Source organism: Leptosomus discolor, chromosome 6, assembly GCF_034619465.1.
Source record: "Leptosomus discolor isolate bLepDis1 chromosome 6, bLepDis1.hap2, whole genome shotgun sequence".
NCBI lineage: Eukaryota > Metazoa > Chordata > Aves > Leptosomiformes > Leptosomidae > Leptosomus > Leptosomus discolor.
The window spans coordinates 60,138,406-60,153,680 of record NC_141396.1 but is presented as its reverse complement, the minus strand read 5'-3'; the positions used below and the strand labels follow the sequence as shown (position 1 = coordinate 60,153,680).

At 39.5% G+C, this 15,275-nt stretch overlaps 1 protein-coding gene across 2 annotated transcripts in view; it reads right to left on the bottom strand.

Moving 5' to 3' along the window:
- The window catches only part of XYLB (xylulokinase), an 82,934-nt gene that overhangs the window by 64,393 nt on the left and 3,266 nt on the right, over nt 1-15,275 (bottom strand). For both annotated transcript variants that reach the window (XM_086466758.1, XM_086466757.1), the window contains exons 4-10: nt 14,025-14,105; nt 12,181-12,267; nt 10,881-11,009; nt 9,561-9,626; nt 7,062-7,134; nt 1,428-1,546; nt 160-241 (exon numbers count right to left, since the gene is read on the bottom strand). In XM_086466758.1, coding sequence (XP_086322884.1) covers nt 160-241; nt 1,428-1,546; nt 7,062-7,134; nt 9,561-9,626; nt 10,881-11,009; nt 12,181-12,267; nt 14,025-14,105 — 637 coding nt within the window. The remainder of the gene's footprint in view (nt 1-159; nt 242-1,427; nt 1,547-7,061; nt 7,135-9,560; nt 9,627-10,880; nt 11,010-12,180; nt 12,268-14,024; nt 14,106-15,275) is intronic.

The following is a 15,275-nucleotide window of genomic DNA, read 5'->3' as shown; positions in this document are numbered from 1 at the left end:
AGAACCAGTGATGGGAGGCTGTTGGAAAAATGTATTAATGCTGATAAACACAATATTCTTTCACTGCATAGGGAACATCTGAGAATCAATGAGATTGATTTAGAATTTTAGTATGTGCATAATCATATTCACTGAATCTTATACATTTAATCATCTCACCTGGATTGTCTCCTGTAAATGCTACTATTTTACAGTCTGGGCTAAACCCATAACGCTGACTATAATACGGAGAAATGGGCCCCTAAGGAAAGAAAGAGAAAGAGAGGGAAAAAAGCTCAAAAATCGAAAGTAATCTTGCAATTTGTGACACAATGTGTTGTAACATAGAACTGAAAAACCCCAGAGCAGCTACAGTAATAATTTCTGTGTATTTAAGGTATGAACGAATAATTTAAATATTTTTAACCCAATTTTTTTGTTGTTGAGAAACTCACAGAAATACCCTCAGATTAGATTTTGAAATGGCAGTATATAGTAAATAGTAGCTTTTTAGCTTTGGGTCTTTCTCCAGTTATTCACATCAAGTAACATAAACACATCCACCTGTTTTGCACATGTACATGAATATTAATACATACAAATTAGAAATTCAATGCAAACCTAAGAGGAAACACAACATTAATATACATCACAACATCAAATGCTGAAATATGATCCCTATTATTTTAGGGGTCAAGAACTGCATTCTTTTAAGTCACATATGATAGCCACAGAGAAAAAACAGGAAAAAAAAAATCTGTAAAAAATACAAGGACACCTATAAGGATTTTTTAATATGTTCCTCTCCACTACGGCAGATCAGCGCTGAATTCAGAGGGATCAGGTCATGGGTATCTACGCTGTCTTACATGTGCACCAGCTAAAGCAATGGTTCTTTTTGTGTTGGGTTGTAAGACTAAATTAATTGCCTTTAAGAGATGGGCAGCTTGATTTGAATTCACCATTATGCTATGTGAACTGAGAAGCTTTAAATATCCCACATTATTCACAAAGATTACCTTATTAACTCTACAAACAGTTTAAAACAAGGTCTCTGTCAAGAAACACAAATGTTGGGTTCTGTTTCTGCACTAATAAATACTGTGCACAGTTCTGCCATGACCAGGTGCTTGTGGGCATGGGAGGGGATCCCAAAGATTCTCATCACTGGAGCACCTACCAAAACTTTTCTCATCATAGCCCAGGGTGTGCAACAAGCCAAGGAGATCAACGATGAAAGCTACAACAGGCGCCAGCTCGCAGCTTTCCAAGATCTCTGTTTCTGCTCTGGCATACACATCCACAACACACCTGGAAATACTAAATCAAGCAGCGTAGCTCTGAGGATAACTGCGCACACACAAATACACACCAAGGAAGTGCCATAAGCAGAACTCTCAGCACAAAGCCCTATTTGTTCCTTACAATTCTTCTAGACCAGCACATACCAGGACTGAATGGGATGGCACAGGGCATCCTAGTTTCTCCTCTAATCCAGGAGCACAAGCATCAAGGCAGGACACTGACCACACCTTTTCCCAAATCTGCAGCAAATTCATACCAGAACCTACAAGACAGATCAAAACAGGAAGCATGCATCATTAAACAGAAGACAGTACTCTGTCGGAAAATTCCACCTCGTTACAGGCAACAGAAAATTTACAAATTCATGTTTTACATTCAAAGAAAATGGTTTCCACTCTTCTAAGCATAAAGGATATTGATAATTCAGCTTCTGGACAGCTTTCACCTGTAAAGGTAGCAGAAAGGCTTCTCTGATGCTCAATGCACTAGACAATTCAGTTATTCCCAAATTAAAAGCAAAAAGAAGAACATGAATGCCTCCCCATCAGCTCCTCCCCAAACCTTCCACCTTAGACAAAGACTTCAACCCAAGTATCCAAAGGCGATGTAGCAATGTCACTTGAAGGTGCGTTGCTCACCTGAGACCTAACAATGAAGAATTTCCCCCCAAGTGGTATGGCTTTACACTACTCCTACCTTTGAGTATCATATAAACATCTAAATCCATGTCGACTAATCTTCCTCCACAGCAATGTTTCTTTCTTCAGAGACGACAAAACAAAGGCTTAAGAGTCCAAGAAAAAACAAATTTTCAAATGTAGCCTCTAGTTTTGAGGCTAGTTTGGAGAGCCCAGCTTGGAATACCAAAGTCATGGTTTTCAGAAACGCTGAACAGCCCAACTGAAATCTGCAACTCCTGCAAGTATGCAACACCTCTAAAGTCTAGAATCTGTGGACTGAATTAGGGGTTGCAAAAGCCTAGATAACTGATTTGGTCACTTATTTCCTCACCAGTACTATCACTAGATCTGAGGAAGGCCTGTGCAGTTTAGGTTTGGCTTCTCGCTGCTTTTTCCTCACTGTTTTATTGCTGGTTTAAAAGTTACCTGAAGTTGGTTAGTGGCTGAATCTACATAACACACTGAGCACTCCACAGCCCTTGCTTATGCTTCTAAGATGTCTTTAATTGCACATTTCAGCCAACTTGAAAATCTGCATGTGCTTCTGGTTAGTACTGTTCAGGGACATATTAGTCTTATTCTAGATTAACAACATTTTCGTTTCAAAGACCATTTAGCCCACGACCTATTTATCTCAGAAACACAGCCACATTCTCAGCTGAGCACAATGGAAAACCTGACATTTGCTTCCATTCAGAACATCTTTAAGCTTTTTAAAAACACAAAGATGGTGAAGTTGACCCCACATGCAGCGTCTGTGGAACAAGACTGTGCTCGTGAGGCTGGGGCACAGCAGAAGAGAAAGGATGCAACCCACATCTCAGCAGCACAACACAAGGTTCTAGCAGTGCTCTTATTCTGAAGAAGGGCGCACGCCTGCAACACACTCCCTGCCCATATGCTACTGCTGGTTACACACGCACAAATGAGCCCACCCTATCAACTCCCAGCAGCCTTTTTCACATAGGCTTAATAATGAGTTTAATAACATTTATAAATAAAATATATATTCATGCAGTCCAATCCTAAGCACTATCAACAAGGTCTGGACCTAGTGCTTCACACAGTGTTGTAAACAGAAAGTGTTGCACACTCCAGCTGGGACACTGGAATAACCCAAGCCAAACAGTAGGATATTTGGATTATAATTAATAACATAACAAAAATTGAATGTATTAAAATCAATCAAACCCATTTCAGGCAAATTAAACACACTTAACAAATTATGCACTGGTTTATTTGGCCTATGATGCAACAGCAGGAATTTGACAAAAGTGCAACACACCTCCCACAGGCAAAAGGTGCATTTCCCTTCGCTGCTGTCAAATTCGCTACCACCCACAGAAAAGGAAAGATGGCAAGATTTACTCCAGCTTCTCTCAGTTCTCTACGTGGTACCACTCTTCAATCTAGCCATCCCCTCCTTCCAGGGGTAAACTGAGTCCTCCCAGGTGTAAACCGAGCCCAGCATCCCTGTCTGCACTTCCCAGAGGCAGAGGTTGTGAGCAGCCTCATGTCCCAAGCTCTCAGGCACAAGGCTTTCTATGAGGAAATATGTAATTCTATACATTTTCCTGGAAAAGTCCCTAATTTAAAAGGGCAAGAACCTCTTCGCTAAATTAATCAGTGAGCAACAGAATCTTTAAATTAGGAATTTTACTACAGAAAGGTTAGTAGTTGTTTTCCATGGTTTTTTGGAAAAAATCCTTTCCCCTCCCCACAAGCCTAGAGAAACATTTAACCAGTATCCCCCAATGCAATTTTGCAAGACATAAGGGCAGCCTCCAACCTTTCCTGTATAAAACAGGGAAAACACTAACCTTTATAACTGAAAAGATCTACGTTTTTATTATACAGAAACAACACTTCAGTTTATTGACTGGTAGATATAGTGGCACAACAACTTTAATATGCCCTGAGAAAAGAAAGATGAGCTAAATTACCCCGCCCTCAGAAACTCATTTAAAAGATGTGAAACAACTATTTCACAAGGACTATTAATCTGTTGGCCTGGATTCATCCTATCCAACTGTGGGCCCTTGCATGAGAATCTCCAGTCAGCGGAAAATCAAAACCAGAACCGAATGCTCCCTGGAACCGCTTCTCTTTCTCTGTTGATTATATGAGGAGTGACGCACAGTGAGTTCCTAACTCAAGCACCTCTAGTCACGATCTACGCCACGAAGCTGAACATCTAAAATAAGTAATAATCTGAGAATTAAGCAGGGAAAAAAAAAAAAAAAAAGGCAGCCCTTCAACTTGTCACTCCAAATGGATACCCTATCAGCAATGAAGGTCAACAGCCATGGCCATGGTCTAGTAAGGACCGAGGAAAGGGCCAATACGTGGATGAACAGGATTCAGTATTTCACTGCAATAACACAAAATGACAAGGAGCACAACCAGGACCTGCTAGTATTTTCTACATATACAGAAGTGTAAGTGCTTCAACACTGGGGGGGAGGGCAGGAACAAACACTTGCATTACAAAGACAAAACCAGTTAGTCTGCAACGTTTGATTAATCACCAAACTAAAGATCAGCATTTGCAGACATTCATAAACACTTCAGTGCATCTGTACTACAGCACTCTGGATTGTCTTTTCAGTGAGCTAAAATCATAAGCAGCGTAACTCTGCTGACACCACGCAGGCTACATGAGGAGTAAATTCAGCCCACCACGCTTCCTTTTGAAAAGGCTTCAGTTCAAAGCATCCTTGTTTGATAGAACAACAAAAATAAGTATGCTAAGCTATGATTTGCCTAAGGCTCTTAGAAAAGCATTTCAAAAGATAAAGCTTCTCTAGGTCAAGAGCTGAATTGCTGTTCTTTAAGGTGTCTTCTAAAAGAAACAATGCCTCAAGTGTTCAAGTTGTTTAGGTTCCAAATGTATCTTACTTTTGACATCTGCACAATATAAATGAAAATCATTCTTCATTCCACTAGAATGTAATTTGATTTTTTTTAAATCAATCACCCAGGGTGCTCAGCCATTCACAAGGAGTGATTTGAACCTTAGGAGATTGGACCTTTAAAAAGAAAAAAAAAAAAAAAAACAACCTGAAACTGAATAGCACATTTCCTACAATAACCTGCAAATTTAGAGAGATAAGTTACTGTGCAGAGCTAAACAATTCGACAGGGTCTTTTAAAGACGATATGACCTGAAGTTAAACCTACAGAAATGAAGAATAGGTCTATTATCTGAACATTATTTTGAGAGATGCATTTTAAACTACAAAATACAGGTGCAGCATAAAAGATCAAGTGAATTGCAAGAAATGGTAAATGACAAGAAAACAAGTTTTTCAGCTGGATCCAAATAACTACAGCCTACTTTATAATTATATTTTATTACTGGAATTAGAATTCTCTCTCATTATGTCAACAGAAGAAAGGAACAAACAAGACAAAATATAGCTTACAATGCCAAAAAATCTTTTCTTGTAAAGAGAACTGTAACATCCTGCTTAGTTCTCTTATCTTTTTTCACACAAAGATTTAATAATCTTACATGCTCTGAACAGTAGATAACATTTATTCAAGTTCCATAAATATCCAGAGGTGTAACAGAACAGGCTCTCCTAGAGCTGTTTGAAAAATACAATACATTTTCAAAGAAAATTTTCCAATGAAGCAAATTTTCATTTTCTTTAGTTTAAAATGTTTCGGGTTTCAGTCAAACACTGAGATTTTCATGTTCTGAAATTGAAGAAGCACAGCTTTCACCCACTTGCTTCCAAGTAGAAAAGGCAGAGGTAACATTAACAAAACACAACCGAAACCCAAAAGCAAGAATTTTTTTTTAATGCTTATAGTTGAATCAAAATTAATACTTCACTCCCATTGAAAAATAAAAAATCAATGTATATCTTTATCTGAAAAAGTGCCTTGAAGATCACACCATCTCTCTTTGAAATACAGTACAGGGAGCTAGTTCTGGGGGTTGCTGAGCAGCTGAAGGGCTCAGCATTTGGGCCTACTGAGGAGCAAAGTGCAACTCTCCGAAGAGGTATTGTTGCCAATAATACGCAAAAAAAAATGAAATTCAGCTGTGAAAATGCATGGCTGACAGAACAGGACCAGAAGATAGATGTAATAATCTCGCAACTGCTGCAAAATAAGCATGGATTGCCTCATGATTTTTAAGGTCTCAAGTATAACTGGGAGATCTGATACCAAATAAGTTGTCCATTAGCTAAAATTGGGGTGTCTTGCCTTTTCCTGAGAGCTTTGATGGAACAGCCAAGGAGAAAAAATGAGCTGGTCTTAACACATGGGTGTCAACTACGGTTCTATAATGCAAAAATTCGTTAGAGAGCCTTGTTATCTAACCTTTCAGCTCTGAAATATATCTTCTCTTAGTTTCAGAGCAGGAATCAAAAATGCTATTTAGAAATAACAGCACAGCTCCCAGGAAAATGGTTTCCTTTGTAATTGCCATTTTAAATTGCCATTTAAAAGCTGGATAACTGAGATAACACCCAACAGAAAAGACAGACACTAGCCTTGTCACTTTTTTGTCTTTGTTACAACGAATAGACAGATACGGAAGATTTTTTTTTTTTTTTAAACTGAGTTTAGGATTTTTTTTTTTGCTTGGTTTATGCTTTTTTCTCTGGTTCATTTTGAAAAGATATTTCTGTTGTAGATTCATACTCCAGTTAGGTGGGGGGAAAAATAATCACAATATACATCTTGTTCACATCCTGTGCAACTCAGAGCTAAACTAGCAAAACCAAAGAACAAATATAAGAACTATGAAGTCTAGCTTAACAAAACGTTTTTCGTCATTTTAAACAGATATTTCAACATTCCTTTATACATCAAGTAATGAAAAAAGGTACAATTCCGTTTACGAATATTTTCTGTGGGTCTGTTTTATAGAAATGGAGATAAATAGGCACGGCTGACAGCACTATCAAGAGTGCAACAAATTGAAAAGTGTAACTTAGCTTAAAATCTAATATACTTGTCATTAAAGTTTAAAGACTGTAAATAAATAGCAGCAACCTTGTCCCCCTTTTATGTAAGATGGGGATGGAAAGGAAAATCTCTATGTTCAATTGTTACTAGGAGAAAAGCCCAGACACTTACCGTCACTGTAATCAATGGGTGCATAAGCTCCTAGGAAAAGGGAAGCTGCAAAACTGCTAACCAAAGAGATCCTCTGAAAGAACAAGTGTGAGATAGCGAGTCCCATCAGTATTCACTTCAAAGAAAGTAATTAATTAAGTAATTGGAAGCAGCAAATGTTAATAGATGCTTAATGTTAGGCACAGAAAGCACACAAAAATACACCTAGAAGGATTACTCAGTTCTCTTGCAGTCTAAGTGATACGGCAGATACCAATCTAAAGGGTTGATAAAAGCTGTTAATAGCTCTGCATTCTGAAACATGCAAAGTACACCTAGTATATCAGCATACTCTATGTTATCATGAATTAATTCACACCTTTGGTGTATCACAGAATCTCATTTCAAGGAAAAACACTAAGGAAAAAACAAAAACAAACAAAAAATCCCCCACAAAACCACCTGTATGTTGACAACAGGGGAAATGTCCACAAACTATACACTGGTCCATCCAGAGCACATGTCTATCAGCTTTTTAGCAGCTCTGGCAAGGCTCTGCTAGCACCTTTATGTGAACTCCTACCTTCCTCCCAGCTAGGATCCCACACCTCTCACGAATTACTCCCAGGAGCTTAATCCTCGGCTTTGAACTGAACAACTACCTGCAGCTCTGCCTTGGTGTATGTTCGAACAATGCATTAAATCCAGCTGTAGGGCTTCTAATACTGGCCCAAAAATGCCCCAGCCACATGACACAACACTCTGATCCAACACAATGTTGCTTCCACTTCAAATCTACTACACAAACTACCAAGTTAACCAGCTACCGCCAAGCTTTCTGCATGATCAAGTATTATCTGTTCCCAAGAAGCTGTCATAAAAGATGACAAATTCCTTATTGTGTGCCCCAACTAATTCAGAAGAAATATGATCATCAGCCAACAACTAATCAGGATCAAATCTCTACTGGTCAAGTGAGCCAGCAGTGACAGGTTTTTCACTAAAGATCACAAAACCACTGCTTCACACAGCATTCAAAGACGGACTATAGCCAGAGCTCTAAGAGTTGGTTACAACGGCCAGGAAACTTAATGATGCACTTGCTCTCATGCGTCTCTTCTCAAGAATATATCATATTGTGCTTAGATAACGAAGGCCTACCTTCTGCGGTGGCCCAGTGGGCACTAGCTGCCTGAAATGGAAGGAAAAGGATGAAGTTAAACTGTGCATCAGCCAGTTTAGCAAGCTGACCTACAGAAGGAAAAACATCCACCTTCCACATGTCATCGAGACTGTGGAGCTGCTAAGTGCTTCCTCAGGGTCCCCAAGAGCAACTCTGGCACAGAGATATTTCATGCTTGAACACAAATCCTGCATATGCTTTACTGCTAAAATGTGCCGTCAATGCAACGAGTCTTCAAAGTCTGAAATTGGGCTGACTAGCTCTCAGTTCCACAGATGCACTTTCCACCCCCCCCATTAACACGTCTTTCCCTAAATTTAGCCTTAAGCTTATGATCAGACTGTATTAGTGCTCTGCTTCATCCCATACCTTACTAGCATAAAGACTATTACTAAGAAAGAAAAAAAATATTAAAAGTGAAGCATTCTTCCACAAAATAACAGAGTCAACTTTGCAACTCACTTCCCCAGGAAATTAACTGTTTCATGCAGGGGTCAGATTTTAAAAAACACAAAAAATTTATGGTCAATGCTATGAAGAACGGCAGTGATACAAAACCAGGAGCAGCCTGACTTCATGGGTCTGGATGTTTGGCATATTCTAATCACAGGACATGAGTCCTTCTCTCATTTACATCATATTTGGAGTTTTCACCTTTCACATCATATTTGCATGGAGTTTTCACCTTGCTTTAAACTACGGCATTTCAGTCACAACTAGATGCAGACTCAACAAACTGAAACAACAATGGAATTGCAAGCTGATTTCTGAAAATTAAAAACCAGAAGGAAACCAACCACACAATGCAATGATTTTGTAATAACAGAATCAAAGTAGCTCCTCAAGGAAAAAACTATGAAAAAAAAGTTTAGAATCGATTGCAGTTTCTTTCCTACACACAACCGCACGGATGCTGGCTTCGCATGGCAAAGCGATCACATTTCTGCGTGCAAATGGCCAGTTCTAAGTACGAAACCTTCAACTGTCTGCTTAATTACCCACTCGTGTTCAAACAGCTGTAAATACAATTTATTACCACCAAAATGCAAGTCTGTTTTTTAAAACTTTTTCCACAAAGGTAAGATTCAATGGAGCCTGCTGTGGTAAATATAACACTCAAGAAAGAACAGACGCCCGACTTTTACCCAGCTAAGGACTAATAATTTAATAAATCAAAAAATAAAATAAAATAATGGAAGGTTCAATTTTAATCTTAAAATCAAACACAAGAATCAAAATGCTCTTTAGTAAAAAAGTCTGTAAAAACATCCCCACAGAATTAATTTTAAAAGATTTTCAACTGTGTTTTCCAATAAGTGTATTGAAGCGGAGCCAACCTCAGTTTGCATGTAGACCTCAGGATTCTGGCTGTAAATCTTTGCTATCTGGTTTCCTGTAAAACGCTGAGAAAGAAATGCAAATGCTTAGAAACACAAACCCTAAATGGAGTCAATAATCATTAACTCTGTGTAATGAGTTCAGTACATTGCACTTTGGATATTTAATTTGCCTGACGCATGATGAAAGTCAGTGCACAGCAGGCCATCTGCACTAAACAGGCTATAACACATAGGCACATTATGAGAATTTTGCTCACCTTTTGGAAAAAAAAAAAAAAAAAAGCATTACTATCCATAATTTACACTTCAGAAGTGACAGTTCAATGGAACGAATCACACTTACTCTGTGCACAAGAACAAGAACAATTCAAACGCCGCCTTCAAATCCTTGAAAAGGTTCAAGCTACCCAACCTGTGTGCCTCTCCATGAGGCAGGTGAATTGGGAGCAAAGCAGGAAGATTCCTACTCAAAGAAGCAACTCCAGCCCAGGCTAACAAGAGTTGTAAGAATAATTATTTTTCATCCATTATTATACCAAATAACAAAATACTTCTAACACTGATACCTTAACCTTTAGCAAGTTAAAAACAAAGTGTTAGTGGTATGCAAAGTCTGATTCCAACACTGGCCATAAATCTTGCATGACAATTAAAAACAGAATGAGCAATTTGGGAGGTTAGAGCCTTACTCTGCTGAACCAAGGGCAAGAGCAGCCAGCTGCCGAGATGCCTGGAAGGCAGCCCTGCTCCCACTCCATAACTCGCTGCCACAGTTGCAAGAGGAAGCGTCAGGAAGAGCAGACAAGTGACAGAGTACTCTCTGATAGTGTCCCAAACTTCTGAAACACTTCTCTTAGGTCAACAGCTGCTTGTCAGCCTTCAGGGAACACTAAAAGGCCAATCTTTTAATGGCAGAAGTGATCAACAAACAAGGGTGTCATAACTCCAAGTAAACCTGTAACACAAACTGGACTGCCATCCCAACGGAAACGTGGCTGCACAGGAGTTCCCGGGGAGAACCAGGCCCTGAGACTGTAGGCACGGGCACCAAACGCTGGATTTTGGAACCAGTGGCCAAATGCAACAGGTCACCCCAGCTCCTTCCTGCAGCAAGATTTCCAATGTTTGCCTAATTTCACTTTAAAATTTCCACTCTTCCTTTGCAAGATTCCTGCAAAGTACAGTACTGTTGGGAGTTTCTTCAAAAACCCTTTCACAGTTAAGGGCTGATCGTTATCTGCTGCAGTACCACCGTAATCGCAGAATTGTTTCTACCACAAGACTCCGCTGAGGACTTTCTTCCCATCCGCCCCTCACCTCATAGGCTCGAGAACCAGTGATACTCGCCAGGTGCTGGGCTCCCCCCACGGCTTTCTCCAGAGCGCTGCACTGGGAAGCTGTGCTGGAGTCCATCCAGACGGGGCTGTTACTGACAGAAAAACAAGCCTGCAACGAACAATATCCTTTATTAGCAAGTCTGATCTCCAAGAAGTCCCTGCTAGAGTAACAGCAATACAGCAGACGTACGTCTCAGCTCACAGCTCGGTTCTCTGACGTGCCTTCCGCTCTCCTCTCGATAATTACAGGGAAGTGGCTATTGGGCAGCATGTTGGTCAGTGGTGAAACGTTTAACCCAAACTTCGCACCAGAGGGAAGCAACCAGCTTTTGCTGCTGTTACCTGACATACCCTGCAGCACCATGTCTCAGTACACTCCTTTGGTAGCCAAAGCCCCAGGCCCTTTTACACAGGTTTAGCCCCAGAACTCCTCTCTAAACAATCAGATCATCTTTTCACAGCTCTACTAACAGATTTCTCTTTAATGACTCGCTTAACTATTTGGAAATGCAACTGACGCTTAGTACACCACCAGAGAGCATTTTAATTCTGTGAGTCTTGCACAGATGAGGTATTTCCAAAATTAATTAACAGATCAGTTACTCAAATGTCTCCCTTTGAAAACACAACTGTCCTTTCTGATCTTGAAGTAAGGAAGGTAAAGGTCTTCAAGGGGAAAGTTGATTCCTCTCTACTTTTCTTTATAAAAGTTTATCAAGCCTATGTTCAAAACTTGCCAACTACACAAATTCACATACACAAAATGTTGAGGTTCAACAATGTACTTGTTAGGAGTTTGTATCCACTGCATATTACACTTCCATCCTTTCCCACTTAAGTGTAAACTGGTTGGGTTTAAGGTTTTTTTTTAGTATTACCTAATGAAATCGCAAGCACTGCAAGGAAATTCAGGTACAATAGCATTTTTCACCACAATTTTTTGTTAATACAAATATATTTTTAAAATGTAAAACATTTGCAGGTTGTTTACAGAATACTGTGTTTCCTAAAAGAACAAACAGGCTGTTACTCTGATACCAAAAGATTCTGGGATACCCACTAGCACCTGTAAGCTTTTAAAGCAGTATATACTGTCACTGAGGAGAAAAGGAATTGTCAAAAGCCCTGGAGCTCAAGGAATAACCAGTGCATTTCACTTTATGCTGCAGGGGCATGCAATTCATCCAAACTATAGAAAAGGTTTGCAAGGAGAGAAAAGCGATGTGCTCAGAAAAAGGACAGTGCAGCTTTCCCTTCAGAGCTCTTTTTATGCACATTACCTTTAGTGACTGATGTAAAGGCAGCTCAGATGATGCACTCTTTAAAGTTCGGATGCTTCCTTTTTTCCAGTACACACTCCCATGTTGCTGTAGAAAGTACAGAAACAGAAGCTGGAGATGCCCTCCCAAGCTGTGAAGTCTGTATCCTGATCTGAATTTCAAACTCTAAGGGACAGAGAACTCTCTCCAAGCCAGGACCAAAAAATGCACCTTTTCAAATCAAGTGCCTCATTAAAAGACTCTCTACGATTGAGCAAAGCATACACTAAACCGGACAATGTAGGAGTCAAGAGACAATGATGATTTTGAACTATTGCAACTTCTACTGGGAGCTATTATTATACTGCTAATGGCATTAGATACTTCTCTGAGGGCTCTGAGCTGGAGCCAGGGCTCCACAGTCAAGACTGTCAGCTCTGTGCTCTTTCAGCACAGCCCCCAGATTCTCCAGTTACTTTCCTGCCCCAGTCACCACTACCAGACTGCATAATGCTGAGCAGGTTATTTAAGCTCCATCTCTCAGGCAGCTTCCTCAAGCCAGGCACCTCTAGTTATGCACCTGCAGGACACCCTAGGCAAACTGCAAAGCACCATCCAGCAACCCACTAATAGTTCTGATGACACCAAGTGCACACAGAACCCCATGGGCACAGAGTACTTGACCACAGTGTCATCCAGATTGTGTTTCACATCTCTCTGCCGTTCCTTCAGACAATGGAGACAAGTTTGTCCCTTCTTTGGGACACATCAGTGCACCTCCGCAGTGATCTGCAGCATAAAGACAAGGTTCTTCAAAGGAAAGGGAGAGAGACAATGTGGGTTGGAAGGGGGCATCTAAATGAAATCTGTTCTACCGGAAAGAACCTGAATATAGCACCAAGTTGATACCCCCAACTTGTTGGAGGATGGTTAAAATAAAGGGAATACGGGCAATCTGGAAAGGCACTTCCTTTTTTCACTTGAGTAAACTGGGGTTACTTGGCAGTCCCAAACTTCTGTTGCACTGAAGAATTCATATCAGAGCTTTGATACTGGCTATGATTTTCAGACAATTTGCTCAGACTTTCAACTGAAATCAATGAAACATGGAGATCAAAGCAAGAGTTTTGATTAATTAGTCCCAGATATATCTGGGACGAGTAACCTAAACCTTATGTGTCAGAATTAGCTATTGCTTTGGTGCTGTCCTCACCCCAAATATCATCTCTGAAGGTTATAAAAGACTTCCTTGTTTCACCAGAGTACTAGGAGACTGGCTAACTGACTAAATGCCAGGATGGGTTTTATAAATCTCAGAAAAAAAGGCATTATGCACTACAAGCTAAATCACGGTAGCATCTTTGTTGTTTCTGCATCAAAGTCTATCATCATTTGGGTTTTCTTGTTCCTAGGCAGATCTCTATCGTAGCCAACAAAAACAGTGCTCAACAGGATGTTACTATGACTTTAGCAAACAGCACTCCTCACTATTTTTCTACTATTTTTCTTTCCACAAACACCTGGATATGCTGAAATTCAAAATTACCCCAGTCATTTCAGAACCTGTATGCACAAAGAATTTAAAGAACAGGAAACCAACTAGTTATGCACTACACTGATCTAAACAGCTCCACTGTAAAGCTCATCATCCACCCCCACTACCTGCTAGTGACTGCTTTGTGTGCTTCAGGTTTTAAGTTCCCCTGAGGAATGTGTCTTTTAATGCACGCTTATACAGAAGCTTTGGTCTTACCTGATGTCATTACGGTCTTCTGCAATACAATTATTTAAGTGCAATTTATCACTATACCTTATACTCTGTTGAAGAAATATAGTAAGACTGATTTTTTTCTTTATAAACTAACCTGGCCAGCACCAGACAAAGCTCTGACTTGAGAGAAGTTAAAGCCCGAAGACTTCATCTTTTCCAAAATCATATCCAGAGCCTGCAAGAACAAAGAGAATCAAGAATGACTGTAATGAGCTATCAAATTATGCATACTCACAATCTCTGGAATTAAACAGTAAATTCAGGTCATCACTGAGAAGAGTTCAGTGGCAGATAATGAAAAATTAGCTAATGACTATGGACTTCTCAAGAAGCTGCATGCATTAATTTACTAAGAAAGAGTCCATAAAAGAAAAGTTGAATCACACAGAGAAAAAAAGGATTTTTAAACAACCTGAATCACAAAGATCCATTCTTTGAAACCTAAATAAGAGGCAAGAGCTAAAGAATTCAAATTCATTATAAAGGCACTTTTTAATGAATTAAAGACTGCCAGACACAAAGAAGGATTATCTTTTTCTGTTCTTGCTTTTGGACTTGATGAAATCTTAATGGGGTGCACGCTGCACCCCACCCTACAAGATGGTAGGTATCCGCAATATCACCACTGCCCCCAGCTGAAAACTCAGTCTCTTTAATATAAGGCTAATTCAAGTGAAATTCAGCACTTTGAGCACCTAGGTGAATTTTGTTCTTGCCACATTTTCCTGAAGTTAAAAACCAAAAACTAACCTATCTTTATATAGCGTCATTCAGATCAGCATTTCCCAGACTATTTTGACAAATGGACAAGACAAAAAGACTTCAAAATTTCCCAAAAAACATCACATACCTATTTTATAATATTATTAATTTAATTATTACAACTGTTCCTGTTCATTATGGTTCAAAAGACCAACTGCAAGCAAATTTACCAAACCTTTGTCAACTACCGTGGATCACCAGCTGGGGATTCTGTAACCTTTCAAATATCTGAACTATTCAAATCACATTAATAAGACAAATTTACATACTACCATGTGAGAATAAGTTACAGAACCTGCACAGAAGCAAGGAAGGCCTTCTTTTACAATAGAAAAGAACGTTGTATTTCAAAATAAACACCAGTCAAAGTGACTGGGAATCACTGAATAAATTGCTCTTTAACCACTTACCAGTTGAGACATCAATTGGTTGGTAAAGCTTATTCTAAAAAACCAGCATAAGTTACCTGGATGCTTCAAAAACACAAATTTAAGCTAGGCAAAGCATCAGCTGCCCCTTTTGCATATGAAACAAAAAGACAAAGAAAAAAGAATAGCTTTTTTTTCAAATGAGGGAAAGTCAG